General features: G+C 39.8%; 1 protein-coding gene across 1 annotated transcript in view; it reads right to left on the bottom strand.

Annotated features, from left to right (window-relative positions):
• Window positions 1-1194: 1194 nt before the first annotated feature.
• Window positions 1195-17325, bottom strand: part of rell2 (RELT like 2) — a 40253-nt gene continuing 24122 nt past the window's right edge. Inside the window, exons 3-9 of the mRNA XM_030062752.1 lie at window positions 15447-15540; window positions 15039-15123; window positions 13531-13737; window positions 12168-12230; window positions 11318-11381; window positions 8404-8583; window positions 1195-5583 (exon numbers count right to left, since the gene is read on the bottom strand). Coding sequence (XP_029918612.1) covers window positions 3795-5583; window positions 8404-8583; window positions 11318-11381; window positions 12168-12230; window positions 13531-13723 — 2289 coding nt within the window. The 5' untranslated portion in view covers window positions 13724-13737; window positions 15039-15123; window positions 15447-15540 and the 3' untranslated portion in view covers window positions 1195-3794. The remainder of the gene's footprint in view (window positions 5584-8403; window positions 8584-11317; window positions 11382-12167; window positions 12231-13530; window positions 13738-15038; window positions 15124-15446; window positions 15541-17325) is intronic.

Below are 17325 nucleotides of genomic sequence, written 5' to 3'. Positions count from 1 at the left end.
GATTAAGCTGCCAATTTTTTTTCAATTATTCATTTCATGTATAAAATGTTAAAACTAATGACAAATTCTTATCACGCCCAAACCATTGTCTTCAAAATGCTTGCTTAGTCTGAGCAGTAGGCAAAAAAACATTTTTAATTTAAAATTTTGTAATGACATATAAAATGGAGGTAGACCCGTACAGTGTGAGGGACAACCTCCCTTCTACATTTAGTCTATGTTTTGTTCCTAGATGACTCAGGTTTGTTTGCATTTTGTAAAGACGCTAAAAGAAACAGAAACAACAGATTCTTAGCACATGTGAAGCTATAACTAGCAAATGTTTGGAATTTGTACTTGATAAATGACTAAAACAATTGATTGATTATCAAATTTATAATCAGTTAGTTTTCTGTTGGTTGATTAATCAATTAATTGACTGATTATTTCAGCTCTAGTAGAAATGTTCGTGTAGCTACATATTACATTGGTATAAGTGGCTCCAAAATCTATGAATATACTGATGGGTAATGATGGATTACAGCAGTCCTTGTTTTGTTGTTACATGGGGGATATCCTAGATGAAATGGCTGGTTATACTGGCTATACTGGTATAAGAGCCAATCAGAATTAGTCCAAAGTATTGGGATGACTTAGGGATGATAAGCGTGACAAATTGTGTTCTTTTAATTATAGGGAATGCAGCAACTGGTTCCACTAATGTTGGAACAGCCCTTAGTCACTACATAGAACACACACTTTTCCTTCCAGTGGATGGTTGGTGTACTGGAGTCTGTGGAAGTTCTGATACTGTAAATCCTGGATGAAATACAACACTGAAGAAACTGATTCAGTGACTAATTTTTTTTAACAGGATGAAAAAATCAACTTCTCTTTGCATCTTTTATAGACACAAAACAAACATGGCTTGATTTCTAGATTATCCCTAAAGGAAAAAAACAGTGATACTAATACTGAAAGTGAGGGGAGATTTTGAGACATATTCTTGTATCAATATCTTAACGGAAAACCAAAATCCAAGCTGATTTTTTTTTCCAATGCAGGAAACAACTTTTCAATAGGGCAAAGTCAAAAATCAAGTTGTGCTATGGCTTTGTAATTTTAAATAAGGCAATTGGAAAAGATCAGTTCTGTTTTTTTTTCTGTTTTCATGCAGAAAACAAACTTTCCACATGAAATCAAGCTTGTGTTTTATTTTTCAGTTCCTCATCCTTTAAAAACAAATTGATTTCTTGTTTCTATAATGTTGTATTTCATCCATTATCAAAATGTACACAGACCTGCTGGTATAAATACAGAACTAGTCCAAAGTCCAATGGTTATACTTGGGACTATTTTGACTTGGTAAGACTAAAGACTAGTTACAATACAGACAACTTTATTAATCCCACAAGGGGCACTTTCTTTCAAGTAGCTTGTACACAAAACTCAGCAACATACAAACAAACAGGTAAATAATACAATATACAGCCAAAAAAAAAAAAAAAAAGAAAAGAAAAAGAAAAATACAAGCGAGCTAAATAATGGAATAACATTGGAATGACATAAAATTTAAAAATAATATTGATAAATAAAGTTGATAAATACAATGAAAAGATCAGATAAAAACCTTGAAGAACAATGGCCATGGTGAAAGATGTACGGCACATTTAGCTGTCGTAGAATTACAGGGGGAATGACTGATTTAGAATAGTGGGTGGTTTTACAAACAGGTAAAATCATGACACCTTGATGCCAACAGAGAAAATTAATTTGCATGAACATGTCCAGAGGAACATGGCCATCGCCGCAGTAGTTAGCTGAATCTTTCCCAGATAAGAAAAGTCCACCATTTCCTACAGCAACTCTAAGGCTTTGATTTAATTTTGGTCAGAATGTAGTAGGTATGCTGTATATAATAGCAACAGAGTAGAAGTGGCTATTGCTCCCTGCGTGTTTGTGTTGTTAATCTTGTTTTAAAAGCAGGAGGATAAATATGGGTGATTAAGAGGTGCCAGCACTGCCCAAGTCACTGACACATTTATACAACAATAAATAAGCACCATCGTTACCATATTAAGTAGAATGTTCAGTTGCTCACGACCACATGGGTGTACCTCCCAAGTTTAGGGGCTTTCCCCAAATTAGTTTTTGCCAAAGTAGTTTTTATGGCAATGAAAATCGATAGGTGTTGTCGCCTAACCACAACCCATGTCCATACCAAACACTGAAAAAATCAATAACTGTGGCCTCAGGAGCATTCACAAAAAAAACATCATGGCGGTGGATGATCACAGTCAGTCCATAGTATCCACTGGACTTCACCCAAGGGACACAATAACACAGCTGATGCCAGAGCACTGACAGGCTTGTTGATGTCCCTGTTTTCAACACCACATCCTTCTGAGACCTCCAACCCACCAGCTAATCTATTAGCTAATCAGTCAGTGCAGAAATGCTGGGTGTCCAATTAATCAGCTAGCCAGCTGGTCTATTCAGTCAAGCACAAAGCAATGAGGAACCAACTAGTAACCAGTCAAAAAATCAGCCCACCAATCTCCAAGCATACAGGATGAAAATCCACTGCAGAAGAAGCATACCAGTTTTCTATCAAGAACAGCCTCAATACCCAGCTTTCCATGGAACTCAGAACGAGGATAAATCCGATTTTGTCAATGGAAAAGTGCTATGAAAGGCCAGTTAAGTTGGAACTCCATGTCAAAATAGCAGAGAACAGCAGAAAGCTCTGAGTTTGCCAGAATACCCATAAATCACGTCAAAAATGACATCACAATAATGTGTTGCGAAAACACAATCAACTTCAGCCTCGCATTCTCTGTCGTCATTATTTTAAGATAATATAGATTTATAGCAGTGCATTCTTTTAATCTGATAAATGGAGATAACACCAGCAGTAAAGATTACTAGCTGCAGCTAGCCTAGTTAACATTAGTGGATAGCTATCTTCATCGACTCTCTTTAGTGTGTCATCTGGTGCCAGTGGACAGATCAAAGTTTTTCTGTCTTTCTGCAGGTGTCGCTGTCAGTTGCAATGGAATTCAGCACAGAAGTGGGAAAATACAGCTCAGAGGTCGGAGCATCTGACAGTCAATGGGAAGCTCAATATATGAGAATGCAATACCTCCACAAACTACTGCATTTTGAGTGAGGCCACAGCTGCCATCATAGACATTCCCAATGAGCACAAACTACTTGGGTAGCTAGCTATATCTGGATAATGATCATTTAAGTGAAGAAGTAGACAAAGTAGTTGAGGTAAAGTAAATACACTAAAAAAGTAGATAACAACACCTCCCACAAAAACAACTCAAAGAATACAATGGACTTTGCAAACTGATAATATATAACACGGAACAAGAAAGAGAGGGGAATTTTTCCTTTAACTAAGTCAATATATATGCCAGTAAGTTAGTTAATCAGCCAGTCCAGTCTAGATGCATGAATTTTTATACTAACTGGTGGGTTTAAAGGCATGATCACACTTGCTTTATTTTATTGCTTTTTTTCGTCCATTTATTCATGGGAGGTGTGAGTTTTCTGCTGTTTGCTGGCTCTCATCTTTGTTATTTTAGTCTCTCTACCCTCTTAGTTCTTATCTCAATCAATTTTCCTCGCATTTGCTGAGACTTGACCCTTTATTTCTTTATTTCTGCTGCCAGGGTAAAGTTTGAATTTCACATTGCCTTGCTCTCCCAACAATCTAGATGTGAGACAGACCTTTTCAGTCCTTGCTTTGGTGAATATGCACCACTTTCCTCTTCAACTCCTTTCTCTAATTTTGTCTTTCCTGTGTTTTACTGTTTTACCTTGCAGTCTTGTATATCTTCCATTTCCACCATGTCATCCTTGTCCTGACTTACTGTCAATCCAACCAATGCTGTGGATGGGTCTTCTTTTTGTCCACCTGTAGTCCCAAGTTCAGAAGTCTCCCCTGTCTGGCTTTCTGTTGAAACAGAGGGCTTTTCCTCTTCCACCATAGTAACAACAGAAAACTCTCTCTGACTATTGGGGCTGGCTTTGACAGTGCTTATTCTGCTCCCTAGGGAAGAGGAGGGAAACACTGGGGTGGAAGGTGATGGAGGCAAACTGCTCAGTCTGTCTTCAGAAAGCTTATCAGAGGGGGCAGCACCCTTAAAATCTCCCATCACGTTTGTCTTTTTGAGAATCCCAACCGTCACTGAGCCTGTCTTTTCATCAGGCTTTAATGTTGTGGTTCCCTCAAGCTCCATTTCTGTTGAAGATTTAGGGGCTGTAGCCACATGTCCTTCAGTCGAAGATTTTAAGGAGGCCACGCTATCTGACCGCACAGTAAGACGAGGTGAACTTCCAAGAGAGTGGGTTGGGGGAACTGCAGAAGAAGACATTGTTTGTTGCGATATTGGCATGGTGGTAAGTTTAGGGCTGGAAGGAAGAACAGGGGAGGGAGTATAGGCTGGTAATGGGCTAGGGCTTTTCCCTAGGCTTAATGGTGGGATAGGAGATTGGCTAGGCATCACTGGGACTGAGGACAGTTTAAGGCTAGGAGTGCTGGCAGGGGAAGGAGAGAGCGAAGCAGATTTTGTGTTTTCAGAAGGGGTACCTTTAAAGCTGTGTGGTAGTTTAGGGCTTGGTGTGAGCACTGGCGGTGAGGTAGGAGTTTTCAGTGAAGAGACCGATGATGGGGTTTTGATGAGGAATGAAGAGGGAGTGGATGAACCTAGGCTTACTGAAGCTAGGCTAGCTCTAAGATCTGGATTGAGATCTGGGCTGGGGGTGGAGCTGGGACCAGGAGGAGTATGGGCAGCTGGAGGACCTGCACTAGAACAGGGTTCAAGCTGAGGGGCAGAAAGGATAGGAGTAAAACCTGTAATCGATCCAGGTGCCGGGGCAATGGGTGTAGAAGTCTGCAAAGGCCCAGGAGAATTAACCTCTTGCTTTTTCTCCTCCTGAACCGGACATGGAATAGGAAGAGAAGTAGGGGCAGGAACTGGTGTATTCCTATCTGATGATTTGTTTGTAAGGCTCGCATGAAGTTCAGGATTGGGGCCAACCTCAGGAAGGCAGCTTAAATCATGGGCTTGCATTTGAGTTTGAGAGGAGGGAGACTTAGCTGCAGAGCCAAAAGTTTTGGCCTCAAGTAAAGGTGATGACTGTGTGGGCCCAGATGCAGTTTGAGTTTTGGAACCAGTTTCAGTCCCAGCTTCAGGCCTGACAACAGCATTATCTGCCAGATGAGAAGCCTGCAATGATTCTTCCAACACCACAGGCTGCTGCTGAATCCCAAATTTAACACCCCCAGTCTCCCTACCTGTCCCTCCAGGCAAGGTTGCCAATTTCACACCAGCAGGATCGCTGCTCCGCCTCTGTCCAAATATTACCACACTCTTTTTGCGTTTCCCCACATTCACAGGAGCCCCATTAGAGCTTTCTGGAGTCGGTCGCACATCTTTGAACATGTTCATTAGGTTGTAGCCTCCCTCCTTCCTGTCCACCATGACGTCCTTCTGCTCTTCATTGTCCTGGGATTGGTCCAGATTGTCTCCCGAAATGACCAATGCATTAGGACCTCCCTGGAGCTTCTTGTCAGTATGCGTCACCCGGAATCTGAAGGGGATAAGATACATGTACAACACAAACTTTTTGAGCACTGTATATGCAGAACACAAGATTTGTGATTTTTCCATTTTCCATTTTCCATTGTTTATGCATTGTTTTGGCTTTTCATTATTATTCTATTCCATTGACAATGTACTCAGACCTCTGCTGCTGAATTCCTATGCTATTGTTTATTTTCACTGGATGCTGCAGTTCTATCTGCAGACATTATGCAGCACAACATTTGTATTCCTCCTATTCACCATGAACAGAGCTGTGCTAAAAAACGAAGGGTGATTGAGCTTTCACAGAGGTTCCCCCTAGACTGTGGAATGTTGTCCCTTTGACTTTGCAGCCTGTTGACTCTCTGGATAGTTTTAAAAGAAGCTAACTACTCACCAGTTTAGTGCTTGTGTTTAACTTTCATTTAACTTTTGTATTGCTTCTTACTGTTGTGTGTCTTATATGCTATCTGTTTATATTGTAATTTATTTGTCATTTTGTGAGGCATTTTGTAACTGAAAGGTGCTATAAATAAATTTATTTACTTGCTCAGTAATATAAGCAACTGATTCGCTTCTATTTTATTAAGGCTTTTATGGAGGAAAAATTTGTCCTTCAGTCTATTCTACTCTACTGCACTTGACTTTGGTATTCTCACTGAAATCTTTTTCATGGTCAGGTGGTGTCACAGCAACAACCTGTCACTTATTATTGAAAAAATGAATTATTATGGTTTCACTCAGTCTGCTTTTCCTGGATAAACAGCTACCTAAGTGAGAGGAAACAACTAGTTTACTTTAATGGAAGCTGTTCAAACATTATAGATGTGAAGCATGGTGTGCCTCAAGGCAGTTGCCTGGGGTCACTCCTATACTCCATTTTCACAAATGACCTTCCATTAGTACTAGAGAAAGCTTGCATCTCAATGTATGCTGATGACTCAACAGTTTATCTGGCTGCAGCAACAATTGAAGAATTAAATGCTAATCTAACCAGAGAGATGACTATGGTGGTAGACTGGATAAAAAATAATAAGCTCATTTTAAATGTGACTAAAACTAATTGTATAGTTGTTGGTACAGATCACTCATTGCGGTCTAAGCCAAAGCTTAATCTCATTTTCAATAATACGGTGATTAATCAAGTAGAGGAAGTTAAATTGCTGGGAGTCATCACTGACAACAAGCTATCATGGAACAAACATATACAAAAGGTGGTGACCAAAATGGGAAATGCCTTAGCACTGGTTAAAAGATGCGCAAAATATCTAACCCACCAACTTGTTAAACAGGTGATCGAAGCCTTGGTCCTATCTAACTTGGACTATTGCCCTATAATAAGAGTAATATTATGAAATTGCAGCTGGTCCAGAATAAAGCAGCATGAGTTGCTCTATCCTGTGAATGGAGAACCAATGTATCTAAAATGCATGAATCGTTACGTTGGTTAGATGTGAAAAATAGATTATTGTACTTATTAATAATTTTTATCAAGAATGTCATTACTTCAAAATTTCCTGTCACTATTCATGAAAAATTGTCTCTTAGGTCTGAGGCACACAGTTATTCAACTAGACATGCTGTTGAAGGTCGTTTTACCCTACCAAAATCTAAGACCTTGACTCAACGTACAGTGACATATAGAGCAATGCAACAGTGGAATTTGCTTCCCTATTCTCTGACTCAATTAAATCTTAGCAGCTTGAAAAAACAACTAAAAATTTATTTTCTAAATATGAATTTTGGTCATTGATGCTCCTTATGATATCAGAGTTAGATGAACAGTAGATGTTTTGTCTGTGCACTGCCTGGCTGCTCATGCTTGGTGGCCTGAGCTTGATTCACGGGAGGGCCCAGGTATTAAGGCTGCTGCTGCCAGGGCCCCTGCTGTTGGGGTGGGCGCGGGTCAGCATGGGTGAGCAGCTGGACATTGTTGATGTGTGAGTCCTCGTTTATTGTTTATTTGTGTAAAATTTGTGTTAAAATATATTCTGTGTTTTTTCAGTTGGTTATAATTGCAGTGTCTGTCTTATGTTTTGTTTGTATTTGTCTTGTGATCTTGTTTTACATGATATATGATTATTATGTAATGTCTGTGTGCTGTCGTTATATAATGTAGCGTATGATGTGTCATGTACGCACATGTGTGCACATCTCTCATGTCTATCTGTGTATTGATGTTGTATTGTCATTATGAATGATTATAGACCCCAGGAAGAATAGCTGCTGCTTGCAAAAGCTAATTGGGGATCTAAATAAAACAAACAAACAAACAAACTAGACAGTGCAAAAACTTATTCGATTATTTTTGAGACAACTCAGTCATCTAGTCCACACTCACCTTCTCCATCACTGTGTGGTACAGCAGTGCCATGGCCCAGGACAAAAGGGCACTGGACAAAACTGTACTGACCTACCCACTCTCTCTGCTATCCACGCATTTCATCTGCTGAGGGTCAGCCAGAAAATTATCAAGGACATTTCCCACCCAGCCAGCCCTGTATTTAACTCCCCTCAGGGAAACGATTCAGAGCCCTTAAGACCACAATTTCTTGGCTCTGAAATCTGGACTTCTGCCACTTCCAACTGCACTTTAAACGTACAAAGCACTTTATAACTTACGTACATTAGGACCTGACTTGGCTAAAATGTTTTCTGTTGTTTTTGTTTTACAATTAAGTATTGAATCCTTGAATCCTTGAAATATATTCTATCATGGGTTCACTAATATCAACCCATGCGCTGGGCTTAATGTCTAACATAAGGCTGCATCAAAACCACACTGCTCTGTGCTCCTCCATTCTGTTCTGTTTAACCATGGTCTCACCTGCCAACAGAGAAGACAGTCTGTTCTCCAGATCGTTGTTTGGTACGATGGGCTCTGCTTTGCCGGCGGCTCTTTTTTGATCGACTCTGGGCACAGAGGTGGCAGGAGGTGTGGTCACTGCCCGAATGAACAGTATGGTGATGGGAAGGTACACCACCCAGCGACTCCTTACGAAGCAACCTGGACATCATAGAATTAATGCAGTACCATTATTGTTGTTATTATTGCAGTGTTTTGAACACACAGTTCTTATTGGCCATTGAGAGCATTCTGAGGTCTTTTACTTTTGAATAACATATTAGTTACATATTACAAGGACAGAATATATCATAACCATGACTGGGCAATTACAAGCCAAACAGACACTCTATAGGGCTGAGTCAGCAAGAATAACAGCCCTGGCCAATGACATATTTATCCCAGCTGAGGGGTGGGGGTGTTGTCAGCTTCAGGGACATAGGTAGCATTACAAGGCTATATGATTCACAGTTCCACCAGAGTTCACCAAAGTACTCCACTGAGGTGATACAGTGATTTTGACTAGCTACATCCAACTGATCTGAATAAGATGCTGCTTTGCCAGTGATTTTCTAAAGGGCTGAAACACCCCTGACTTTGATTTCCTTTCTCTCCTCCCCTCAGCTGAGTCCCTTCAGGTGTTTTAATCATAATTTCTTCAAAACCATTTTTATTAATGTGCTTTTTAAAATGTTTCTATTAATTACTGACTAAATTATTATTGACCAGTTTGAGGTAATCTCTTGTTGTTATGTATTTGTTTTGATCATTTGTTGCAAGTGTACATTACATTTCCATAAAAGTGTTTTTTATGCCTGAACCTGCCTAAAGGTAACAAAACTCGTTAAAATGCCACCTGACATCATCTGGAAGATACGTTGATTATAAATGTATTTGTGATACATCAGAAACAAACGTAATCCGCGACAAAAATATGTTTCCATCAAAACATAATTAAATGCAGTTTGTATGGGAACAACATACACTACTCACAAAAAGTTAGGGATATTTGGCTTTCGGGTGAAATTTATGGAAAATGTAAAAAGTTCACGCTACAGTGATATTATATCATGAAAGTAGGGCATTTAAGTAGAAGCATACACTGGTGATTTCCTCATCTCAAACAATTTATTGAAACAAAAGCCAACAACACTGGTGGGTATACCACAACAAAAAATGTCAATGTCTCAATAACTTGTCATGTGCCCTTGAGCATCAATTACAGCTTGAAAACGACGTCTCATGCTGTTCACAAGTCGACTTATTGTCTGCTGAGGCATGGCATCCCACTCTTCTTGAAGGGCAGCCCTCAGGACATTGAGGTTCTGGGGTACAGAGTTACGAGCCTCTATACAGCGACTCAGCTGATCCCATAGGTTTTCTATGGGATTCAGGTCTGGAGAAAGTGCAGGCCACTCCATCTGAGGTACCCCAGTCTCCAGCAGCTGTTCCCTAATGATACGACCTCCATGAGCTGGAGCATTGTCGTCCATGAAGATGAAATTAGGCCTGTGTTGTTCATGCAGGGGCACAATGACTGGATTAATGATGTTATTCAGGTAGTATGGGCTTGTCACTGTACCATTCACAAAGTGTAGGGCAGTTCTGTACTGACTAGACACACCTGCCCACACAGTAACACCACCACCACCAAAGGCTCATCTGGTGACAACAGTGGCTGATGCATAGTGCTCTCCTTGATGTCTCCAACATCGCTGGCGGCCATCATTTCTGCTCAACATGAATCGGCTTTCATCAGAGAACAGCACTGAGGCCCACTGGTCCCTCGTCCAGCGTAAATGCTCCCTGGCCCATGCAAGACGATGACACCTGTGCCTGGTGGTGTGGTCAGGTACCCTTGCAGGTCGTCTAGCACGCAGACCATGCTGATGTAAACGGTTTCGAATGGTCTGACATGACACTTGGGTGCCTCTCACCTCCCTTAAACGTGCCTGGAGTTGAGTGGCATTCATCATCCGGTTCCGCAGGGCACTGTTCACAATGAAGCAGTCATCAGTGTGAGATGTGGCCAAAGGACATCCACTTCTATGCCTTTCTGTGACTCTTCCAGTCTCTCTGTATCTCTGTTGCAACCTGCTGATGACACTCTGTGACACTCTAAGCTCAGTGGCCACTTCCGTCTGAGAACATCCTGTTTGAAGCCTCGCAATGGCGAGGTGCTGCTGTTCAATTGTTAGGTGTCATCTTGGTCTCATGATGTCAAAATGTGAACAGCATGATGAGGAGGACTGTTTAAATACCAATTCTAATTGAACCAGGAAATTTATTGGTCGATTCATGGATCAAACACCTGATGTGAATTTTGCCGTTAAGCTCCTTGTTAGAGAACAGCAACTTGTGCAAAAAGTACTGAGACATTGAACAGTTGGACATGTGTATTCAAAAGTTTACAGAAGGTCACATTAAGTTCACCTGTAAAGGTTATAATGCATTTTAGGTTCATCCTGAAATTTCACCCGAAAGCCGAATATCCCTAACTTTTTGTGAGTAGTGTATGTTGATGAGAAATGTATTTGTGATATGTCAGAAACAAAGGCAAACCATGACAAAAAAAACATTTCCCTCTAAATGTAATTATGTTTAGTTGAATGGGAACATATTTTTTGCGAGACAGTGCTGTGCTAAACAGAACATCATATGTGAAACACAGTGTGAAAATAAATATATCACCACTGTCCCCAGGAACTAAGACACCATATATTCACCCCTTTACCTCAATGAATTTCTGGCAGCTGAGACCTCACAGTTTAAGAAACCACCATCACAACACAGTTTCCTTGGAACTTTCATATACAGTCAAAAGTAAACTACTACTACTACTACTACTACTACTAACTGATGACCTAATGAAACTAATTGAGCTGGATGAGCCTACCTGGGGTCGTGGCGCACACAGACATTCTGGTTCCCCAGCATCTCCTTAAAGGCCTCCATGTTGGCTGGACGTGACAACAAGACAAATATGAGCAAAATGAATATAGGGTTAGAATTTTTTTGATGTTTTGAAAGAAATAAATAAAAAAATAATAAATGTGTCTATAAAGAGAACTCGGGCCTTACATCAAAGTGACCAGCTGTTTGCATGCAAACCCAAGAAGCAGTCAAGCTGCGTTCTTACACAACAAGGGTACATCTGCAGCTTGCAGACTACTGTAGTACAGAACATGCCTTTTTCTCATCGCTTTACCTAACCTTACACTCAAGAGTGTGGCTGTGTTTTCTTACTGGCATGGGCATGTTTAGTACTGATGTAGTGTGTGTGGCGGTGTGTTTTGTCTACAGGCTGCAGACCTACTCTGCCTAAAAGGTGTCTTTCTCACTGGATCATAGTTTCAATTGGTTCAACTTTCTCACCCCATGACCAAGTTTTCCATAAGGTTTTACTGTGTTACATGAATCCATTTGAAAGTTATGCACCTTGTTGTGATAGTTTATTGTTGAAATTTGCCATGTTATGTGAATCCATTTGGAAGTATATGCCATGCCTTCTGTGGACCAATCCACATGAGAAGTTCAGCAGCTCTTTCTTGGTCCATGGCTAACTTTCAACAAAGTTTTATGCAAATCCATTCATAACTTTCATTCAGACAGTATGGGGGAAAAGCATAACCCCCGTCTAGAATTATGAAGTAATTATGTAGTAAGGGAAGAGAAGAGAAGAAAAGAAAAAGAAGAGAGAGAAGAGCATTTTTTCTGTTGTCTCTTTCTATTGTCTGATTCCTCACCTTCATTCTCAATGATGCATTTGAGGATCTGCTCTACAGTGTCCTGATTTTCTTCATCTTCCTCTGAAACAGCAAAAAAAAAAAAAAAAAAAAAAAGTCACAAAACTTGCACATTACTTTAGAGGCTTTTACTTAATATGTGGAAAGATGTGAACAGCTTGGTACAAAACAGCAGTTATATACATTTTTGTATTTCAACTGACTGTAAATTAATACTGCAATTAATCCAAACTTGAAGATTTACTTGTCATTTTAAAGATATCTGAGTATCTACATGTTATGTCGTTGTTTGTATGTAGATGTCTACATGTTATGTAAAATGTTTGATGGGACCAAACCAAACCACTGACAAGAGGTTGGGAATGTATGAATATCAACAGAGAATACCAAGCAGTATAAATCAGTTATTTCATTTGTCATTTCCTGAAAAGTAGCCTTTTAAACGGATAGATCCCCATTTTGAAGAAGGTGATAAGATGACTGTGAATGGAGTGCATCAATCTGCAACTAATGTGAATGCTGTTAACTCTTGCAAGACTAAAGGATGCTCACGCACCGTTTTAAGCTGAAGCCAAGGACTGCATGAAGCAGGCTAGTGCAAACTACTGGAACTGCAGAAACCCTTCCATATCAATATTTAAACAGAGTGTGTCTATTTGCACCTGGGTAAGAATAATCACATGGCAGCTGTTTGGCTATTTACACCCGCCTCTTGCTCCCACGTGACATACACCGGACATATGACAACAAATAACCTAAAATCATTTTAGGTTCAATGTGATCATTGTAAACTTGTTGCAGTAGTGGTGCAGTGGTTAGTGTTTAGTGCTTGAGTGCCAAAATCCACTTGTTTTTTCTCTACATATTGAATGCACACAGCTGTTGAATGCTCATTGTCTCTATAAATGACTGAAAAATATATCTGCTGAAATTTTGGTGAAAATGGTCTAAATGTGAATCTTTAATCAATATCTACAAATAGTAATCAGTACCGATTCCAACAGAAAAACTCTCACATTTTTGTGCAAATTGTGTCTGCTGGGCCTGATGAAACGAGTCAGAACATCAGCCACACTGGCATCAAATTTGAAAAGACACATCAAGTTGGCAGGAGGCTAACAGTTAGCATTTGGAACATCCAGCCAGTGTCCAGATAGCACCACTACTGTCCCACATAACAGCTAGGAGGGAAGTGAAGCAATATCACATTTTTCAAAATGGGTGAGCTGTGCCTATGAGGAAAAACATTTTCAAATTTCAGCGCACGTTGTTCAGGTTCATTCCACCAGTTGTGATTATAGGACCATGGCAGGTTTGAATAAAGAATAAAATGGACAACACCATTTATTTTTTAGTCACCCACCATCAGCAATTGCTCCCTTCTTCTCTTCCTCCTCATCATCATCCATGTCGCCGGTGCGGCAGCGATAGCCGCTCTTCTTCAGCAGGTGGCAGATAAGGAAGCCCAGCAGTCCAGTGACAAAAAACAGAAAGACCAGGATGAAGATCATGTAAGGCGGGGGAGCCTCCCTCGCCGTGGCTTCTAAGTCTGTCATGATGTGGCTTCAACCTGAGAGTCAAAGACAGAGAGAGATTTGAATGACTGATGCCAGTGTTTGCATGCATGTGTGTTCTTGAGTTAAAAGGGAAATAAAGATGGGTGTAGGGGAGTGGGAAATGGGTGACTGGGCAATTGGATAAAAAAAAAAAAAAATTTACAAACTGTTTATGATTGACGATAAGCTTATTTTTCTATTTGTACACAAATTAATAAAAAGATTTTTTAAAAAAAAAAAAAGGGAAATAAAAGATTAGATTAGACTGGTTAAGATTAAGCTTTATTGATCCCTGTGGGGAAATTTGAGAACTGTAACAGCAAATTTTAATAGGATTCTAAAAAAAAAGACAAAATAATAGTATTAATTATAGCACACCTGACAGTTTCAGCTTTAGCAAAGTAAGTAAATTATACAAAAGTATACAAATTTGCAGCATGTATACACAGCAAAATGACAGTTGTAGAACATACTGAGATATAGATGTTTTTCTTTGCAGGCATTTGACATGAAATTACAAGGAAAGCACAGTTGTTTCAAATGAAATTACGGTGTAGTTTTAAAGTGATAGTTCAGAATTTTACACATGCAGTGGTATTTGTTGGTCTATTCAGGTGTAATACATCCACCTAGTTTAGTTCATTAGCTTAACTTTTATGGCAGAAAATAATTCTGTGATTTTGGACACCGGGGGGCCCAAAAGAGTGTGAACAGTGAAACAAAAAACTGTTTTCCAGTCTTTATTTCATTCATTTTCATTCATTTGTGTATGCTCCCGGTGAAGCTCTGGTTCTCACAACAAGGAAGGAGTTAATGAACCAAACTTGGTGGATGTGTTGCATTCACACAGGCCAACAAATAACCACTATATGTGTAAAATTCTGAACTATCAATTCATGTGTACCACAGCCTATCCTGTGAGCCAGCATGGAAAATACCAAGGCCCTGGTTCTGGTACACTCACATGGTACAGAAGATTAATTAATGTCATTAGTAACATCTCTGTTTACTCTGCAATTCATGTCAAAATGGCTGCAGTGAAAAAAAATCTACCTTATTTGTCCTTGCTTATTTGTACTGCAAATAACTTTGTACTTAGTACGTAAGTACAAATAAGTAACAACAGGTCAAGATAGTAAACAGTCATACAGCTGTGGTAAATGGTGCTGCTGAATAAGCTACACATCCTGCCATCCATAGCTGAATACATCGCCACACATCCATACAAACAAATATGCCCAACATGATAAACTAGATGAAATTATAACGTCCCTCTTGCGTGTCTACTTAGCCAGTTCAATACAGTTGCCAATACCTGAATTTTCACACGTGTTTCACCAATGGGGTGTCATCCAGTCAGTTAGGGACGTGCAGTATTCCTGCTAGCCATCTGGGACAGTCTGGCAATCAAGTTATGAATAATAATATCTGTTTCCACCAATGCTTTGGCATTCTTCATATGGGGCTTTGAACTTTAAAAAGCCTCATTTGAGCAGTTAGAAAAGTAGAAAGAGGAGACAGAGAGAAATATGGAGTGTAGGATAGCAATGATAAAAAAGATTATTGATTACTGCTAGCAGTCATCCAATTGGTATTGTTTTTTTATTTGTGTGTGTGTGTGTGTGTGTGTGTGTGTGTGTGTGTGTGTGTGTGTGTGTATGTGTGTGCCTCTTGGGGGGTGGGGGGTGGGGTGTACTTTGGTAAATAACCTGATGTCTCTTACCTTCATTCAAATATTTGTAAAGCCTTGCTCTGTGTGATTTCCTTGATCTCTAACACACACACATCCAGAGCAGTCATGATGAGATACGAAGAGGCTGGAGAGAGAGGGAAAGGAAAAGCTCATGGTCAGTCCATCTGACTTTGACTGCATGAATCTCCCACTACAAATCCATATAAATAACATTTAACCTCCCCAATTCATACAAGCTTATGCAGATCTAAACTTAAGCTAGTGAAGTAGATGGTAATAAAGTTCAGTCTGCACAAAATTCCTAAGAACAAAAATGAAGAGCATGAGTAAGCAAAGGACTACTCCATGTAAACATGACTAAATATCCCTTTAACCCATTGTATGCTGAAGCACTATAATGCACACCAAACATAACTACCATCACATAGAGATGATTTTGGTGCCAGTTGTCTTGTCAGATATTGGACAGGCAACTAAGGTAAAATTCTCAAAAAGCCTAAGCAGACCTTTAAACCAGTATCACTTTCCTATCAAAATTTACCTTAAACGTGGGGTTCTTAACCTTTTCCACCTAATAATCCATCATAACATGTCAGGGACCATAGGAAAAAATCTCTTCTTTTGTTTAATGAACAAGTGCCTTTTTTATGAATAGAAATGCTGGTAGGTCATAAAATCAGAATTGTCCATAAATGTTAAAAAATACTAATAACCTAAATTCCATTAAAATTGGAATAACTGGAATAATTTGGAATAACTGCAACAATAGAAGACCTCGAAATAAAAATATTAATAAAAAAGGTCACTACCCCCCACCCCCACCCCCCAAAAACAAAACAAAACAGAACAGAACAGAAAAAAACAGGTCCAGATCCATAAAAACAGGTCATATCCACAAAAAACAGGTCCAGATCCATAAATCAGGCCTACATCCAAAAACAGGTTAAGATTTTATTTTTATTTTATTTCTCATTCCCAGGACGTGAAATTCCGCAGCTGGGGGATGCTGGTTGGCATGGAAGCCACAGGACCCTCATGCACGAGACCCAAGTTCGATTCACGTTTCCAGCAAGACCTTTGGTGTGTGACTGAGACCATGTCCAGCTCCCATTTTATTGCCTAAACCTAACCTTTCCCTAACCTTAACCAAGTGGTTTTGTCGCCCATGTGACACTACAATGTAATAAATCAAAGAAAGCTTGATGATGGCCAGGGAAAGAGAATGTGTTACTTTGAACAGCAACTGGCAGAGGGGAAAATGAGGTGAAGTCACGGCCCTGACTGGCATGGACTAAAAGCAAAATCACACATCATCAGTGTATGTGAAGTGGTGACCGGCTGGCTGTTGGAAACAAGTCAGAAGTACAGGAGAAATTCAGTGAGATGACAGAATGTGGGGTTAGGTTCAGTGTGTGGCATTACTGGGTCGAGTTGGGTCAGGTCCAGAGTTCATTTAGAGAAAATTGCGAGTAATAGTTTGGGTGCGGCATTGAGCATTGCAGATTCAGGTCGGACATGGGTTTGGAAAAGTGGACCCGCACAGGATTCTATCAATGGAATTTCACACTAAAAGGGCTGTAGCTGATTGGTTGAGAAACCCCTCCTTAAATTTTCACATCAGAATTTGAAGAAATGTGTGTACTGTATATGCGTATATGCCTGTGTGTGTATATATATTTGTATTTTTTCTTGATTTATTTTTATTCATTTCCGTTTTTGTTTTTAGATTTGTGTGTGTGTGTGTGTGTGTGTGTGTGTGTGTGCGTGTGTGTACCTGGTATTGCTAATGTTGTGGGGACATAAATCTGTTTACACAGTCACGTTGTGGGGACTCGCCTCCCTTATGGGGACAAAAAGCAAGTCCCCATAAGTGAAAATCATTAATTTTAGGGTGAAGACTTGATTTAAA

The sequence above is a fragment of the Myripristis murdjan genome, chromosome 10 (genome assembly GCF_902150065.1).
Source record: "Myripristis murdjan chromosome 10, fMyrMur1.1, whole genome shotgun sequence".
Taxonomy (NCBI): Eukaryota; Metazoa; Chordata; class Actinopteri; order Holocentriformes; family Holocentridae; genus Myripristis; species Myripristis murdjan.
Note: the sequence above shows the minus strand (reverse complement) of the source record. Positions and strands in the feature narration are given on the sequence as shown.